The sequence below is a fragment of the Astyanax mexicanus genome, chromosome 6, assembly GCF_023375975.1.
Source record: "Astyanax mexicanus isolate ESR-SI-001 chromosome 6, AstMex3_surface, whole genome shotgun sequence".
Classification (NCBI taxonomy): domain Eukaryota; kingdom Metazoa; phylum Chordata; class Actinopteri; order Characiformes; family Acestrorhamphidae; genus Astyanax; species Astyanax mexicanus.
The window spans coordinates 40,372,714-40,389,935 of NC_064413.1; the positions used below are offsets into that span (position 1 = coordinate 40,372,714).

The 17,222-nt window shown below is 37.4% G+C and overlaps 1 protein-coding gene and 1 non-coding gene across 2 annotated transcripts; both read right to left on the reverse strand.

Annotated features, from left to right (window-relative positions):
- Positions 1-422: 422 nt before the first annotated feature.
- On the reverse strand, positions 423-5,903 carry gpatch4 (G patch domain containing 4). The gene is made up of 7 exons (XM_007249734.4): positions 5,535-5,903; positions 5,356-5,429; positions 4,025-4,117; positions 3,778-3,888; positions 3,571-3,686; positions 2,399-2,449; positions 423-1,640 (listed from the first exon to the last, which is right to left on the reverse strand). The coding sequence occupies exons 1-7, from the start codon at positions 5,614-5,616 to the stop codon at positions 773-775; spliced, it is 1,395 nt and encodes a 464-aa protein (XP_007249796.3). The 5' UTR covers positions 5,617-5,903; the 3' UTR covers positions 423-772.
- A 1,554-nt stretch (positions 5,904-7,457) lies between these two features.
- On the reverse strand, positions 7,458-12,102 carry LOC103036365 (uncharacterized). Its single transcript, XR_007439610.1, has 2 exons — positions 11,458-12,102; positions 7,458-9,739 (listed from the first exon to the last, which is right to left on the reverse strand). It is a non-coding gene; the product is annotated as an uncharacterized LOC103036365 (transcript).
- Positions 12,103-17,222: the final 5,120 nt, after the last annotated feature.

A 17,222-nucleotide genomic window follows, 5' to 3' on the forward strand; every position in this document is an offset into this window, starting at 1 on the left:
TCCTTCTCAGTAGTTTATCAGTTTGGGTCCGGATTGGACAACATCTGGGTCCAGACCTAGACCGCGGTCCTATTAGTGACCCCTGCAGTAGTGTATTCTTGAAATATATATATTTTTTTAATTTAGTGTTTTGTCATATCGCCAAGAGTATCGTTATCGCAAAAATACCATAAAATATTGTGATGTCATTTTAGAGCCATATTGCCCACCCCTGTTTTTCATAAAGATGAATAGCCTTATCAAGAACAAATTTATCATTCTAACTGATTCTTAGTAACTCAGGAACTTCATTTCAAGATAATGTTGAACATTTAGCCTGAGCCTGTTCTCAAAAAAGCACATCACACATTCTGTAAATTCTGAATCTTACAAAAATACACTTTCTACAGTTTATATACTAAAAGGCATGAATAAACATTACCTTAAAAACCATAGTGTACCTTTAATGGTCAATTCCAATGCACTACATTTCATTAACAAAGAGAATTACCAGCAGTTTGCAACAAAAGTAGTCTGAGGAGAAACATGATTTGTTTAAATATGCATGAAATTCCTCACTGTTGATGATTTACAAAAGTCCAGTCCTGTTCCCATTCATAGGAGATCGTCAGATTTCCAAGACATAATGTGTCCCAACACATTAAAAAAACACTTAGGCAAGGTAGAAAAATAACAAATCACTCCATCCTCTGAGATCATCATTATCAGATCATAAGTATCATGTGCTACCCAAGTGTTCAGTGTCCAGTCTTTCTTAATATACCTCCACAGTTTACTTTTCATGCTTCTTTTTCTTATTTTTCTTTTTCTTGGTGCTTGAGTCCTCTGTAGTAGCTTCTAAACTGTTATTGGTTTCTAACTCTGTAGACACTGGCTCCTCTTTATTGGGCTCAGAGTGTTTCTTTTTCTTCTTCTTCTTCGGGATATCTTCTGGAACACTGCCTTCGTTGTGCTGCTCTTGTGCATGAGCTTCTGCAGTCGTAGAGTCCTCATTGCAGACCACACTACTCTCTTTCAGTCCTTCCTCCAAAACAGACCTTTTTTCAGAATGTTTCTTCTTTTTCCTTTTCTCCTTCTTGCAAATGCTGTCATCTATCTGTGGAAGTGCAGCAATGTTCTCTATATCAGCCACTGCAGCCTCGTCTGATTGTTGAATGCTCTCTGTAGAATCCTCATCCAGCACATTAGACCCATTCACTCCTCCCTCAGCTGACAGATCCTTTTCTAAATGTTTCCTCTTTCTCTTTTTCCTTTTCTCAGTGTTTAATACCTCACTGTCCAGTGAAGCGTCTGTCGTGTCGGATATCTTTTCTTTGGAGCGCTTCTTTTGCTTTTTTGATGTTTCTTCATTACTGTGGATCTGAGGAGGATCTATGTTGGTGTCGTCCTCTTGGGCAGGATTCTCAGAGACATGTTCAGAGCTCTGTCTCTTCTTCTTTTTCTTTGATTTCTTGTGTTTGGTGCTGATCACTGTCTCCTGGTCCAATTCAGAATTTTGCTCAGTGATTTTTGGGGTTTCTACACTCTGAGTAGAAGGTTTGTTTTTTTGCTCCTTCTTGCCGTACTTTGCCATGAACTCCTGTTCTTGCTGCTCCAGTCTGGCTAGTTTGGCACTCATGGTAAGGCCATGCCTGGCACCTCTGAAATAAAGGAAAATACAAAAAAAAAAAAAAAAAAAACTCAATTAATTATAAATGTATTTGTTTTAAATGTCTCATTTATAGGGGTGGCCATCTCACAATACAAAATCACAATATAATACTGTGGTTCTGTGATACTCAATATAATCGCATGACAATTCTCTACGATACTTCACGACACCTGTTACTGATAAGGATAAAATACTCCTAAATAAGCAAATAACAGGAATTATGCATTTATTGGTGTCAGTTTTACAGAATTTGATAATCAATATTCTTCACCACAGGTTAATTAATTAAACCCTATTCATTTGATTAGCACCACCAAATGTGTCTTAGTGAGAACAGAGTGCTTTTGTTTCTACAAAAATAACAATATTGCCATAAATGAATATAAAACGATCGAAACAATGCAATATATCACAGTATTGATACTGCCCCACCCCTACTCATGAAGGTGCTTAATATGCATACATTCATTGACAAAGCAAAAGTAGATAATCAATTTTTAAAGATTTAATAAAATTGAAAACAACTTTACTGTCCAGCCTAAGCTAGAACATATATTTGGTTTTGCAGAAATGTAAATAATAATAAAGAAAGTGTAGAAATGTTTCAGTTTGCTTTAAAAAGTGAATTAAATAGCAGTACGTAACATACAAGAAGCCTAATACAAATGAATGTGACTTAACTCTTCATATTCATTAATCATGCATTGCATATCTGGTATTACTGTAGCAACAGTGTGCTGTGCTTACTTATGTGCAGTGCGTCCTCCACAGGCTTTCATCAGAGCGTGATCAGATAATCTGCGTAAAGATGAAACAGTCAGATATGCTGACAATCATAAACACTGACAGGACATACATGGCATGCAAATGACAGAAAACAAATACCAGTTACCAGAGTCACAGGCTACGTCCCAATTGTGTACTGCACTCTAATACTATAATGCATAGATCAAATACACTTGGACTAACAGGAAGTGCTGAAACCATGAATCAACCATTTTTTGTATATTACTAGGCTTAATAGGTAACCTGCCCCTTAATGTATCTGACTTCCCCCCCCCCCCCCCCCCCCCAACAAGTGATTTTTTTTAAGTTGCAAAACGTTTTATTATATGCAGATCCAGCAGAGATCCTCAAAGATACTTTGCTCTACTGCTCTAGGAACTGTGCTTCACTACAAACTGAAGGACAGTGGTTTTTAGGCTATAATCAAACTGTCATATCTACAGCTCTGGGGAAAAAAAAGAGACCACTAAAAATAGTTTCTTTGATTTGATACCATACTGAAAACCTCTGGAATAGAATCAAGAGGAAGATGGATGATCACAAGCCATCAAACCAAGTTGAACTGCTTGAATTTTATTTTTGCACCAGGAGTGGTATAAAGTTATCCAAAAGCACTGTGTAAGACTGGTGGAGGAGAACATGTCAAGATTCATGAAAACTGTGATTAAAACCAGGGTTATTCCACCAAATATTGATTTCTGAACTCTTTCAACCATTTCTCGTTTTAAGTAAACAAATGCAATAAAAAATATTTTTATTTGGAATTTGGGAGAAATGTTGTCTGTAGTTTTAAAAATGAAACAACAATGTTCCTTTTACTTAAACATATACCTATAAATGGCAAAATCAGATAAACTGATTCAAAGACTGAAGTGGTCTCAATTTTATTCAGAGCTGTAGATTGTACCAGACATTGTTGATAATCTGTACAGGAAAAAAAACACCTCATAAACCTATAATGATCACAACCAAATCATGATTAGTGTTTTAAAAGTGTTTTAACATGCGATTACAGTCAGACATATATAGATGCAATATATGAGTATAGCAATAAAAGGTAATCACATGAATTATTTTTCTTTATTTTGAACATAAATGCACAGTTGTGCTGTTAGTTTGGGGCTAGAGCTTACTTGGTAGTACTAGAAAGGTCCAGCTTATCATCGTCATCGTCTGAGCTGCTGCTGCTGTCCTCTGAACTGGAGGACCTGCTTTCAGGCTGTTCCTGCCCTGAGAGGAGCGTGGCAGACTACAACACAGAGTCTCTTATTAGATAATACAATTCTGATAAAACTGAAAAACAAAATCTGCATATTATAGTACACTGCACTCTACTGTACCTTAACAAAGCCTCCATATAGTCCAGACTTTTTAAACATGGCTTTGCGTGGCTTCTTGTTGGAGATCATTCCCTCCTCCTCTCCGTTTTTTTTCTTCACCACCACACCATCCTATACCACCAAATGAGACTCTCAGTTTACAGCATTCAACATTTTCAAAACCCGGCACAAGGCCCGGATTCTGGTGATGCAGGATCTGTAAAATCTTAATGATATTATAAGTTTTGTTCTCTTATAAAACACATACCTGTCCTGACTCCACATCCAAACCAGACGAGGCCTTATTAAAGACGTGATCCCACCAATGAAACGTGAACTGCTCACTTTGTTTGTGGCCCACCTGCAGAGAAACCGTGAACACATTCAATAACAACTAAACCGCTGGTTTACATTGATGTTGCTGCTGTAGACACCTGCTTACTTAATTTTTTTTTTAATTAAGGAGAATTAGAAGTGTGTCTGTCCCTTACTTTCTGGAAAGGGTTTACACTGGGTGTTGAATATCTCCTGTGAGGATTTGATAACACTGAGGCACAAGATCATTGTTGAGGTCCAATTCAGGAAGATAAGTTTTGCATAACAACATCACCACTCCAGCTCATGCTAAAGGTAGCAGATGTCTGGTACTAAATGGAGAGTACAGCTTCAGGTTTAGTCAGCAACAGACAATTTGGGCTTGTGTGGCCAATCTAAGCAGCAGTTTACCAGACCATGCCCCTAGTTCTGTCTCACAGCACTGGGAGGAACTTCTCAGTATATTACATCCACAAAACAAACTAGTACAGAAATTAGATGTGACCAGTTCATTATATTAAACAGTTTTGCCAGTACTTTCCTGTATTTTAATTGTACTTTCACTGGAATTTTAATTACATGATCAAATGATTACTAATGTGGCGTAAGATGCTCTTTGTAAATGCAGCAAACACGTCGGCTGTGTGTAAACAATTTAAAGCGTAAGAAATTGATCCAAGAATGGCCTTGACAACATTATGCAAAAGACAAAAATAATTCCAAAAATATTAATAGAAATGTATTTATTTTTATTTATTTTATTCATTTATTTTATTTTTATTAATAGAAATGTATTTATTCATTTCCCCAGACCAACATATATATATATATATATATATATATATATATATATATATATATATATATATATATATATATATATATATATATATATATATAATTAAATCACAACCTTTGTGTGTGTAGGTATATTTCATTAATTTCTCTTAACATTGTTTAGTTTTACTTTATAGGGTCAGTTCCCCAGAGGGGAATTAATTATTTTAGTCGTACAATATATTTTTCTTTTAATAGGAAATCTCCATTTAAAATGCTGTGTAGTCAAAATTTAGGCTTAATCCCCCCCCCCCTGAAAAAATGCCCTATAAATGTAATTGAAAAATAAAACATCAACCTAATGTAATAATCGTATATTACGTCAGCGTTTATTATGAAGAACATTACTTATACTAATGCAGGGCCTTCTTCTGAGAAGCTGAAGCAATTAGACAGTAATAATTAGACATTATTATGAATGAGCAGATCACAGGTAGTCTCTCTTACCCCTCCTTTATCACATTTCACTTTGACTTTGATTGGCTCGCAGATTCCGTTCCCTTCTTTTCCCAGACCTTTACCTGGTGAACATGAGGAGCAGCGTGTTAACCTCTCTGAGTTCAGGTAAGACCAGTAAACTGGACCAGTAACCATTAATGATAATTATAATACAGCAGCTGGTTTACCTTGTTCCCAGCCGTGTCGGAGCATCTGCTGCTCGGCGAAACTGAGCCCGCGACCCTTCTGCTGAGCTGCTGCTGCTGCCATGATAAATATTACTGCAGAAAAGACCTAATTTAACTCAGTTCAGTAACTAGCTGCTGTTAGCCAGCCTAGCTTCACCTTCATTACCGGCACTTTTACAGCTTTACTCACGCGCTCAGTCTGAAATCACACCGGTCTAAATACTTCTAATAAGCGCTGGCCTTAAATCCACATATTACCCCTATACAGATAAACTCTGATTAATAAATAAAGACTAAAATCTACACTGTGTGACTATTCACGCAGCTACCATGCGTTACACATGTGCGGACACCACGTGTGCGCAACGTCACTCACTGTCATCAGGGTTGCCAGATTTCTACAGTGATTTCCACACAAAACGTACTTTAAAAATCCAAAACCAAAAAAATAGTGTTATTTTTTTTTTATATTTGTTATGTATGTTTTGTCTGTAGGACCTCAGAAAAATAGCTGCTATTGCGATAAAAAAAGTTTTAATAATTGGCTAGATGAAAATAATTTTAAGTTTTAAAACAATTTAAGAACAAGCAATAAAAAATAAATATGTGACGATATGACAAAATGTTAGTAAACTGATTGGATGTGGGGGAGAAATTAGGTTTTTGTATATTTATATGCGCATATACAATAAACTGTATTACATTATAAACCAGCTAAAATGTACATAATAAATTATTATTATGTATTATTAACTCAATACAGAATCACGCAACCTCCTCATTATAATCTAGTTTAACTTTTCTCCGCCTGCCGAAGCGCGTTTCCATCAGCCCATTTGACGTGAAACCACCCAACCTGGCAACAATGGTCGTCGTACCGGCAAACTTGAGAGCCAATCAGAAAAGAGAGGAGGAGCCTTTGTCTTGAGTCTTTTAACAGAAGGAAATTTACCCCTCTTCCCTTCCTTAAATTTTGCATTTATTATATATATATATATATATATATATATATATATATATATATATATATATATATATATATATATATATATATATATTATTTTAAAGTACATTAATTTGTATTGCAATATAGCATATTATTTACCTTTATCTTTATAATCTTTATAATATTGCAAGTTTACAAATATTTTTCAGCAAAATGTCAAATAAAAAACATTTTGTACTAAATACAATAATTTTCTAACCAAAATATGGTACTTGGAAGCCGTGTCTTAATGTTTTTCTAGTTAAAATTACTTTATTATATAATTGCTTATGTTGTTAACGTTTATTCAATACAAACATTTTATGCTATAAGGTATGCAAGATTTAGATTTGCTAAAAGAATGAATGTGTTGTGTTGTCTTGAATGTGTTTAAATTTGTTGGCTACTGAATTAGTGGTTCATCTTCAACTGAATGTCCTTAATTAGTATATTACATGTATATCTTAACAAAACAAAAAAAAACAAAAAATTTGGTACACATTTAGGTAGGCTACATAATTGTACATTCAGTAAAGTAAATTAACTTGAATCCAAAATGGTATGCAAACCTGCAGATATTTGCTAATCACTAGAATTGTGTTGTATGTCTGTCCCTATGCAGTGCCCTTGTATTCTTTAAATACTAATCATGTGATATCTGCTGTGGAAATACCCTTCATTTGGAATGCTTTGTAACATCATCACATCCCAGACAGGGTGTCACATTAGCAGCATTTTTGCCCACCCTTTGACTGCTCTCTAACTACAGAGTTCATTTTAAACCTGTAGTAACAGCTTCCTTACCTACACAAAAAAAATCTTATTTCCTGTGTACTAAGGAGAGAATTACTACTTTCTTTGTGCACTGGGTTCATTTTTGTTCTGTTGTTTTCTGTTGGTCATGCTGCTGTTAATACCTAGATTTACTACTCATGATCCAATCAAATCTAAATTTATTTGTTACACACAGTACAACTAGTAGTAAAATGCTTTGATAACTGTACAGTCACTATAATACAATGATATACAATATACAATGATAGCAAAACAACACCGACACAAAAAATACAGACAAGGCAAACAGAAATTTATACAGACTGATTTTTGGTTTGTTTAATTTTTCCTAAATAATTATAAAATTCCACTAATATTCACATACATTATGTAGGATATATTTTATTGGCTGTTGCTAGTTGTTTTGATCGTGTAGTTAAGTCAGGCAGAAGGAAACCCCTATAACTATAGCAATCACATGTAGTTTTAATCTCATACATAATTAGGATTCTTTACATCAGGGAAGACATGAGTACACTGCCTGGCAAAAAAAGTCTCCATCTGGATTTAACTGAACAGAATGCACGCCGTGATCAAAGCTTATTTTTTTGGCCAGGCAGTGTATAAGACACTCTTATACATATGGTGGGTTCTTTTCTCCCCCTAATAAAACTGCATGAAAAGAGAGATACGGTTCAGTGACCAGCTCTGTGGCTTGCAGTGGGTATTCAGGTTTACAATTTTCACAGAAATACATACGAATAAATAAGCCACTGTTAAACTACAGTTTAAACATTTTTCTGTCCTTTCTTGAAATGATGAAGGATTACTTGATGTGCCTTTCTCAGACATATTAAAGTGATAATAATATAACCATCAAGATACAACAGCATACACCACACTTGTGCTGGGACCCCTCTGTGAAGTGAGCACACTAGTGAATAAACACACACAGTAATACAGTGAGCACACATGCCCAGAGAAGTGGCAGCTGCATGAGGGTTAAGGCCCTTGCTCAAGGGTCCATGTATTTTAACTAAGCCCTCATTGTTGGTTGGTTTCCTGCAATGTACATTTTTTTAGCAAAGCTACAACTAGAACTATAGTAAAAAAAAACAATATATTTCATGCATGTTTGCATGTAGTAAATCAGTAAAAAAAAAAATAAAAAAAAATTCTGTACATGTACCTCATGTCATCATCAAAACATTTTTTTCTTTTTGCTTTAATACTCAAATTATTACCTCTCCTAGTAGAGATGTCGTAAATATTTTTTTTTATTGGAGCAAGTATTTGCTTTTAAAACCCAATGCAGTTCCAATTCTCTGCTTTCTTGTAGCAGAGGTCCCTTCGCCAACTGACAGAACTTCCCAGAAAGTAACAAAACAGTTAAGAGTCTATTTTACAGTGGAACATGAAAACCTATAGCACTCTTAACTATGCACAGCATTTTACAAACAGCACTGTGATACCATCAAGTTCCATGTGACCATTATTATTTAAAACCAACCCAAGACAGCTCTCATTTACGGAACTATACCTATACCGATTCCGCAGGCCTGCAGCTCCTCCCAAGCTAAGCAGAGTTGTTGTTTCTCCCTCTCATGCATGCGTGTATGTTTGTGGAGGCTACCCTGTTGAGTAAAACTCTTCCCACAATCTGTGCATGTATACGGTTTCTCTCCTGTGTGGATGCGCTGGTGTCTTTTAAGGCTACTACTGGCTCTAAAAATCTGACCACAGACTGTGCAGTGATACGGTTTCTCTCCCGTATGAATGCGCTGGTGTTTCTTGAGGTAGCTACTCTCAGTAAAACTCTTCCCACAGGCTCTGCAGGGGTACGGTTTCTCTCCCGTGTGAATGCGCTGGTGTTTCTTGAGGGAACCACTCTCTGTAAAACTCTTCCCACACTCTGAGCAGTGATACGGTTTCTCTCCTGTGTGAGTGCGCTGGTGTTGTTGGAAGCTATACTGTTGAGTAAAACTCTTCCCGCAAATTGGGCAGCAATACAGTTTCTCCCCTGTGTGAACACACTGGTGCTGCAGGAGATTATGCTGTCGGGTAAAACTTTTCCCACAAACATCGCAGCAAAAGGGTTTCTCCCCTGTGTGAATGCGCATGTGCTGTTGGAGATGATTCTGTTGAGTAAAACTCTTCCCGCATTCTGAGCAGGAATAAGGTTTCTCTCCAGTGTGAATGCGCTGGTGCTTTTTGAGGGCACCACTCTGTTTAAAAGTCTTTCCGCACTCTGAACACTGGTGAACACTTAAGTTGCCTATATATTTTTTTGGCTTACGTGTAAGAGATACATTTATTTTGTCAGTAGAAGAAACTATTTCTGAAGGGCTGGGGTTTTCAGACTCCATATCTCTGTGTTGGAGGGAATAAATTAGGCCTTTTTAGGAGAATGGGTATCATCAGCAGGAAAAGAGCCGATCATTCCTTCCTGGAAGAGAAAAAGGAGAAGAAAAAACAGTGTCAGCAGTAGGGTTGACAAAATAAACTGTGCAAAGAAACGCCCAAATAATATTAAGTTTGAATCTCGAAGCTACTAACATAATCTCTCAACATATTCAGAGCCCCAACCATACAAAGTCTTTAAATTAACGTTCAACAATAACTGATGCCTATTAGACAGTGTTAACCTTTTCAGACCCAACTTATGTTCTAGTGACGAAAAAAATAAAAATAGAAATGCTGTTTCTATCTGTAATGTGCTCAAAAAACAAAAATCAGTAAATATATACTTGAAATAACGAATACATAAATAAAAAACGAACATAATATTTGTATTTTGTCTGTTTATTGCTGTGCAGTCATTTGTTTAACACTGTTATTTTAATATGTATGTTTCTATATTTTTCACAGGTTTTTACTAAGCAGTAGAAACTTCCTAACAGGATGGGAAAATTTGTTTACTTTATCACATTAGTTCAGATGCTACCATGCTTTACTTCAGTGTGCAGATTTATTTTTTTCAATGCAGTGGGCTGGGCTAAGCTGCTGTTTGATTGGCTAATAAACATCTATTCTGATGAATAACAGTTCTGAATTTGTTTGAAGTGAATACAATAGAATACACAAGAAATTAGAAAATTGTAATGGATGCAGGGTCTGAAAGGGTTAAATAAAGGTTCTGTTTCCATCATCAACATTAAATGATGTGATGCAGCCAAAAAGGCATTGGTTAGCTGAGATTTTCAGCTTGTTAAGTGTGCATGTGTGTTTGGCCGGTGCTCTGTCGAGATATGCTACCCATTGATATGTGCTACTGCTGTAATGCTGTGCGCATACGCGCATTTTAAAAAATATAATAAATCGTTTTTTTTTGTGCATTAAACAACCTGGATTCACTATTATTGCACAAACAAGTAAACTGAAAGTAATACTAATAAGTACAGTAATTATTCTAAAAAATACAAAAACAGTTTGTAATGACAAAGTGATTTATGCTATCCAATTATACTAGAAATGTGCTCTAATATTGTGCTTCTTTCAGGGTTTAAATAAAAAATCAATTTGCTATTTTTAAATTCCATTACTTTTCTAGGTTTTTCATGATCGCACGAACCCTGTTCTTTTGTATTTTTCGTACTCTTAAATATAAATACGCTAGGGTAGCAGGGTTTGGCAAGGTAGCACACCTCGACAGAACACCGAAAGCTGTATTAATGCTATTTATTATTCTGTGTGGGTGTTTGGGTGTAAAATAAAACACTGCAGCTTCAAAACGAGATGGGTGATCTGCAGTAGAGCAGTCCAGAAGCTGAACCTGCACAACACAACCTACTTAAAGCCAGATAAGCTAAATATTATCGACTAATAATTAGCTAGCTAGTTTTCTCTACTCGCTGACAGACATTCTGGAGTATAAACTAAACTATAAGCTAGGTTAGTTAGTTAACGTTAGCTAGCATATGAAAGATACTCCGCAAGAAACAAACTGAGGATTTACTGAAGAACAGGGGTCTGAGTAAATGGGGTGTCAGAACATAGCTAGCTAACTTAACAACGATAGGCTACCTTGAGAGACCACCATCTGAACCGGACCACCCCACTGCAGTAAACATAGCTACTAAACTAGCTTAGCTTTCCAGCTAACTAGCCAGCTAGCACACCTGTCATTTAAACCCTGAAATGCATGCTATTGACCTTATTTCCTACCTTCTCCAGCTCTGTGTTTAGTGTGTTAAAGTCGAGTTATTCACCTCCTTTAAGACTCAGTCTGAAAGGTAAGTAATACTGCCTGTACAGACAGATTCTCAGACATTAATCAGCAGGGCTAGCAGCGGACTGGGATCCGCTTCTTCCCCGATTCAAGGTCTTTGGAGAGCCGTTGTTTGTTACAGAACTTGCGCCCCCTAGACCAGCTATGTCTCTGTCTGAAATGTAAGAAGGGCTGCTTTCTCAGACAGTTTTCAGAGACATGGGCTGCGTCCAGAAACTTTAGCTTTTCCTCCTCTCCTCCTCCCCCTTTTTCTTTCCTACTGGTCCTCTCCTACCCCGGACTAATGCTGTCCATACACTACACGACTCTGAAAATTTTCAGAGTCTCACATATAAAAACAAGATACAGACTTTTTACTTACAGGCTATGATTTTGCAAAGACTGGGGATCACTATTTGCAAGATTGCAACTATATTCTTTCTGTGATTATTTTCTATCATGCTTCTGGAGGTGTTTACATGCAATACATATTACATTTTAAGTTACAAATCATGTGTCTAGCAATACTGTGATTTATCAGAGACTCACAACTTTTGTCCTCATCAGCAGTTTATTTTTCTGCCACACTGTTAGTTCTTGATACATTTTTTTTAAAGAATGCATTTTGTGTTCAACTCTACCTATAAGCTTCTTCCCCCCTTCTTACTACAACCTTGGATAGTGCAGAATCACAGTTCAGTTTCATTGCTATACATTTGCCTTTGTTTTAGATAGAATTAATGTAATAAAGAACATAATTCTTGCAAAATGTCTATTTATTATTTTTTTGTATCAAAATAGTAGTAGTGCAAAATAAAATAACTTTAAATATAAAGACTTTAAAGTGCTACCTGTGATTAAAATACTGTACATATTAAAGTAAGAACTGACTGTTTGTAAACAGTCATGTACAATATTCTTGCAATATTCTTCTAAATTGGCTGTTGACATTGTTCACGTCCCTATTTGCGTGAGCATAATTTTGTTTTTCTAAAGTTGTATTATTTCTACACATACACAATAAAAAAATTATATAGTAATTAATAAATACCCAATTTAATAAAAACGTGTGCTCAGGTGCTTTGTGGGAGTGGCCACAGTGATGTAGGATTGATAGGACTGTGGTATATCCTCTGTTGCTTGCCTCTTTCAGAGGGATTTTAAGCAACTTCTTCTTCAGAGAGGCACACAGTCATGTCTGAATACAGTATTACAATCCTGCACATTTTAGTGATTTCCCTGCTTTAACATACCCACCTTAACTGAATAGTAGGCTGTAACTTAGCTTATTAAGTTGGATCAAATGTGTTGGAAAAACGTGCTTTCATTCTTATCCTCTAGATGTCACTCTTGCTGTGCGCAGACACTATGGTTGTATCTGAAATGCAGTAATCTATGAATGAATAAAGTTACACTTCTATAGCACCTTTCTAGACATCCAAGGATAGTTTACAATCAGGTTTTACAGACAACCATGTACTACACCCAGGACTTATCCACACAGGTGAGAAGTGGCTGCCAATGACACAGCATACTCGCAACTGAAAACAACCATCCACCTGGAGGACTGAATCAGGCAGGGTTTTTCCCAGCACACACGGTGCCAATCCATATCTGGACATACAGTCATACACCAGGACAATTTAGAGTATCCAATTTACCTGATTACCTCAATGTGGACTATGGGAGGAAACCCTTGCAGACACAAAATTAACGTGGGAACTCCAACCAGAAAGGGACCTGAACCCAAGACGTCATAGGTGAGAGGCAAACGCTAACCACAAAGCCACTGTGCTGCCTAGATTCTAGACTTCCACTTTATAGGCCAAAAATGCTAACAGCTAATAACAACACATCTAAATTCTCACATCTAGAAGCGAACTCTCCATACCATGGCAATGTCAAGACATATTTTTTCCTTTTCCCTTTGAATACAGAGTCCTTAATCTTTACACTGCCTTCTAAGTGAGATGAGGGTTTGGGCAGCAAGGCATCAAGTCAGCATTTCTTGCAAGTCCAAATATCTTTTAATTAATACATTCAGCTACTTTAAAATAATTGCTGACATTCATTTAAAAAGCAGCTTTACAGAGAAAAAACAGGTCCACGCCTCTTATGAGCGAGCAAATGTACAAATATACACACTGCTTTTCTAGTCTCTAGAGAAATATTGTGCTGTAAAAAAAGCTTTGAAACAATGTAACTGTTTTCTCTGGAATTATGATGCTAAATCCAGTACACCTTTTGGGGGTAAATCAAGGATGAGGTGATGTGGTGATAATCCAATAAAAAAGGGCTGTTTTTAGGTCCTATGAGCCACTGCCCAACACAGTCTGATGATCTCCAAACTTGGTGATTACCATATGGGTTGAGCCAAGTTTGTGGTAGTAAGGACATTATCACACTGTGCTCAACTTAGACTAGCAGTACATAAAAGCAAGGTTCCTATGCCCAATGCCACATTAGCCCTGTGGTGGAGTGGAGCTGTGTTCCTTAAAATCCATCTTCACCTAATACCTGTGAGATTATAAGGAGGGGTATTGGGGATCCAGAACTAATCATCCAGCCTCAGTAACTAACCTCACTAATGCTATGGTGACTGAATGCAATCAATCACTTCTCTGCAGGGTTTCAACACCTTGTGTAAAGGATAGGATAGTGTGTTTTTGTGGAGAAAACGTACCAGATGTTCCACTCATACTGGTCTCTCTGACATAATTTCCAGGTATGCGAGAAAGGCTGGCCAAAACGTTTTCACATTTAGCGGAGTGGCTCATGGACAGAGTTGAAGCTGCAATCATAGGTTTCTGCTTTTGTTTTTACCATTATGGTACATTCCTTGCAGCTCTCTGGGGTAACTTTCAGATACTCTTAAATCTAAAATGTATCGTATTACCAAGTTCTTGCCAATAGGAATGGGAAAAGGGCTGAACCATCACAAAAAAAATCACAACAACAATCTTAAAATCAACAATCTTCTGATCCTGTTGATTGTCTGACACATTTTGGTTAGCTGTTACTCAAAGATATACCTCCTATAAGATAGTACTCCAGTATTTTGGTATATGTATGTGATTGCCTATGCCTGTACGTCCTGCACATATCACTGAGTTGTTTGTGTCATTCTTATCACTACTATTGGTGACCGACAAGCAGTTGGGGCACTGTGTTGCTCTACAGCAAAAGCAGGATTGAAGCAGTCACCATGAGCCTTCTATACTCCATATGTTTGTTAAAGAATAAATGGTTCCAGCTAGGGCTGTCCCTAACGATTATTTTTTAAACGATTATTCTAACGATTATTTTTTTCGATTAGTCGACTAATCTATTCATTGAGAAACATTTAAATAATTATTATTTTACGTTTTAAAGCAAACGATAAATTACTATATTTATATATAATAATAACAACAACAACAACACAAGCCTACTAAACCAAACCCCACACTTATAATCACTTACATGTACAGCACGTTGTTTAGATCTATAACGCTAAAAATGGATAAGCTCCCATACACCACAACCGTGTGTTGTTTTCTGTGACCGCTAGATTTTGTGACCACTGGCAAGTAGTTCTCAGCAGACCGGTGCACTGGCCGATTCGAAACGTGTTCGTTTCTAATGTTTACCCCGACTGGCCAAAACGGTTCAGTTTAGGGCTGAGGGTAAGGTGTAGGTATAGAAAGCTTCCGTTTTGCCAATGAACGCTCATAACCGTGAGCACTGGTCACAAAATTCCGACGGTGACAGAATACGGTGTGACACCGCAGCGCCGACGGCGCTAGCTAAAATAACTTAAGGCAGCTAGCTTAGCTAAACACCTGAACTTATGAATAATGCTACTGTTTCTGGAAACTATATATATAAATATAAACCAAAAATGTATAATTTCTGCCTGTGGCAGGTTTAAAACCTTTGGTAGACAGTCTTAAGTCTTTTTAAGGACACCCGCGGAGACCCTGATGTAAACGGTAACTTACTGTGTGACCCTGTTGACATAGTGCTCCTGGATGTTTGCGCTTCAAGTGCTCCTTTTGCACATATGGCAGAGGACCACATTGCCTTTTGCGTGAAATGCTCCCAAACTTTAGATGCCCGCTGGCGTTTTTTTGTAGCTGGAGATTGCTCTCCGGAGTCCAAGCTCTCTAGAGCTTAGATTCTCTGCCCGAACCCGACATGACCCGAGGCCCGCCCGTAAATCCGACCCGGGCTCCAGAAAATAGTCCGAGATGTAGGCGTCTGTTTTTTAATTATATTTTTATTTTAAAAAAAAAAATAACGAAAATAACGAAAACTGAAAGTGAAACTAAACTAATTTATTTATAAGCGCTGTTTTCACTACCGCAGTTCTACAGCGGGGGTGTTGTGCCGATTCTGTCCGCGAAGCGGGAGTCAGATTTAGCAGAGAGTCGGATTCGGCACAAACGCGGCGGCACCTCGCGGTCCGCGGTGTCAGTTGTAAGCGCTCGCGCTAGCCGCAAAATACGGCAGAAAACACTGAGGGAGCTGCAGAATTATGAATGGGACTAGAATAGGAGCACGAGGAGATCAAAGAGAACCTTCACCTGTGAGTAGTTCTCACCAGAACACGCAAATCTCTCTTTCTCTCTCTCTCTCTCTGTGTGTCTCTCTCTCTCTCTCTCTCTCTCTCTCTCTCTCTCTTTCTCTCTCTTTCTCTCTCTCTCTCTCTCTCTCTCTCTCTCTCTCTCTCTCTCTCTCTCTCTCTCTCGCACGTGAACTCCTCCGCGTTTGACCTGCAGAACTGTGTTTAGCTGTTCTTAAAAATCATTTTAATTAAATAATAGTTCTATGCTTCTATGTTACCGTGTTAATTAACATAATTCTGATCATATTTCGCTCATTAAAACAGCCCGAAAACAGCCAGTTGGAATTTTTGGGCCCGATCTAACCTCTAATGCTCTCCACAGGCGCCGCCATGTTTACGACGCGCCGACGCACGTTATGCAAATCGATGTATTTTTGTAATCGATGACGTCGATTATGTCGACGCGTCGCCCCAGCCCTAGTTCCAGCCCATAGCAGTCCAGGTTTCTACTTCACAACACTTTATTTAAGCCACAAAACAATTTAAAGGGGCACTAAACCCCCTGATTTTTTGCAGATTCTACCCTCAGCTCAAATTTGAAAAACTGTGCAAAATGTCTTTGAGTGCATTATAGAGGCATGTCAGCAGTCAGCACTCTCTCACCAAGAGGTACACTGCCCAAAACTAACCACTAAGAGCTATTTTATAGGGCAGAGTGAGAAGCACTTCTACGCAATATTGTGTCAAGACCATCACAAACCATCACTGATTGTGGAAACTTCACACTAGACCTCAAGCAGTTTGGACTGTGTGTCTCTCCACTCTTCCTCCAGACTCTGCTTCCTTGATTTACAAATGAAATGTAAAATTTACTGATGATCAGTGATGGTTTGGAGAGACATGTCATCTGCTGGTGTTGATCCACTGTGTTATATCAAGTCCAAAGTCAGTGCAGTGTTTTCCTACAAAATCTTACAGCACTTCATGCTTCCCTCTGCTGACAACTTTTATGGAGATGCAGATTTCATTTTCCAGCAGGACTTGGCACACTGCCCACACTGCAGAAAGTACCAATTGGTCTTATGTAATATTCTAATTTTCTGATACACTAATTTTTGGGTTTCTTTGGCTGTAAGCCATAATCATCAATAATAAAATAAATAAACGCTTAAAATA

Bases quoted from the DNA above. Each gene is read 5' to 3' on its own strand.
- gpatch4 (XM_007249734.4), bottom strand. From the start codon at position 5,616: ATGGCAGCAGCAGCAGCTCAGCAGAAGGGTCGCGGGCTCAGTTTCGCC. The intron at 5,430-5,534 runs GTAAACCAGCTG...CATGTTCACCAG, and splicing joins CCGACACGGCTGGGAACAAG to GTAAAGGTCTGGGAAAAGAA. The intron at 2,450-3,570 runs GTAAGCTCTAGC...ATCTTTACGCAG, and splicing joins GACCTTTCTAGTACTACCAA to ATTATCTGATCACGCTCTGA.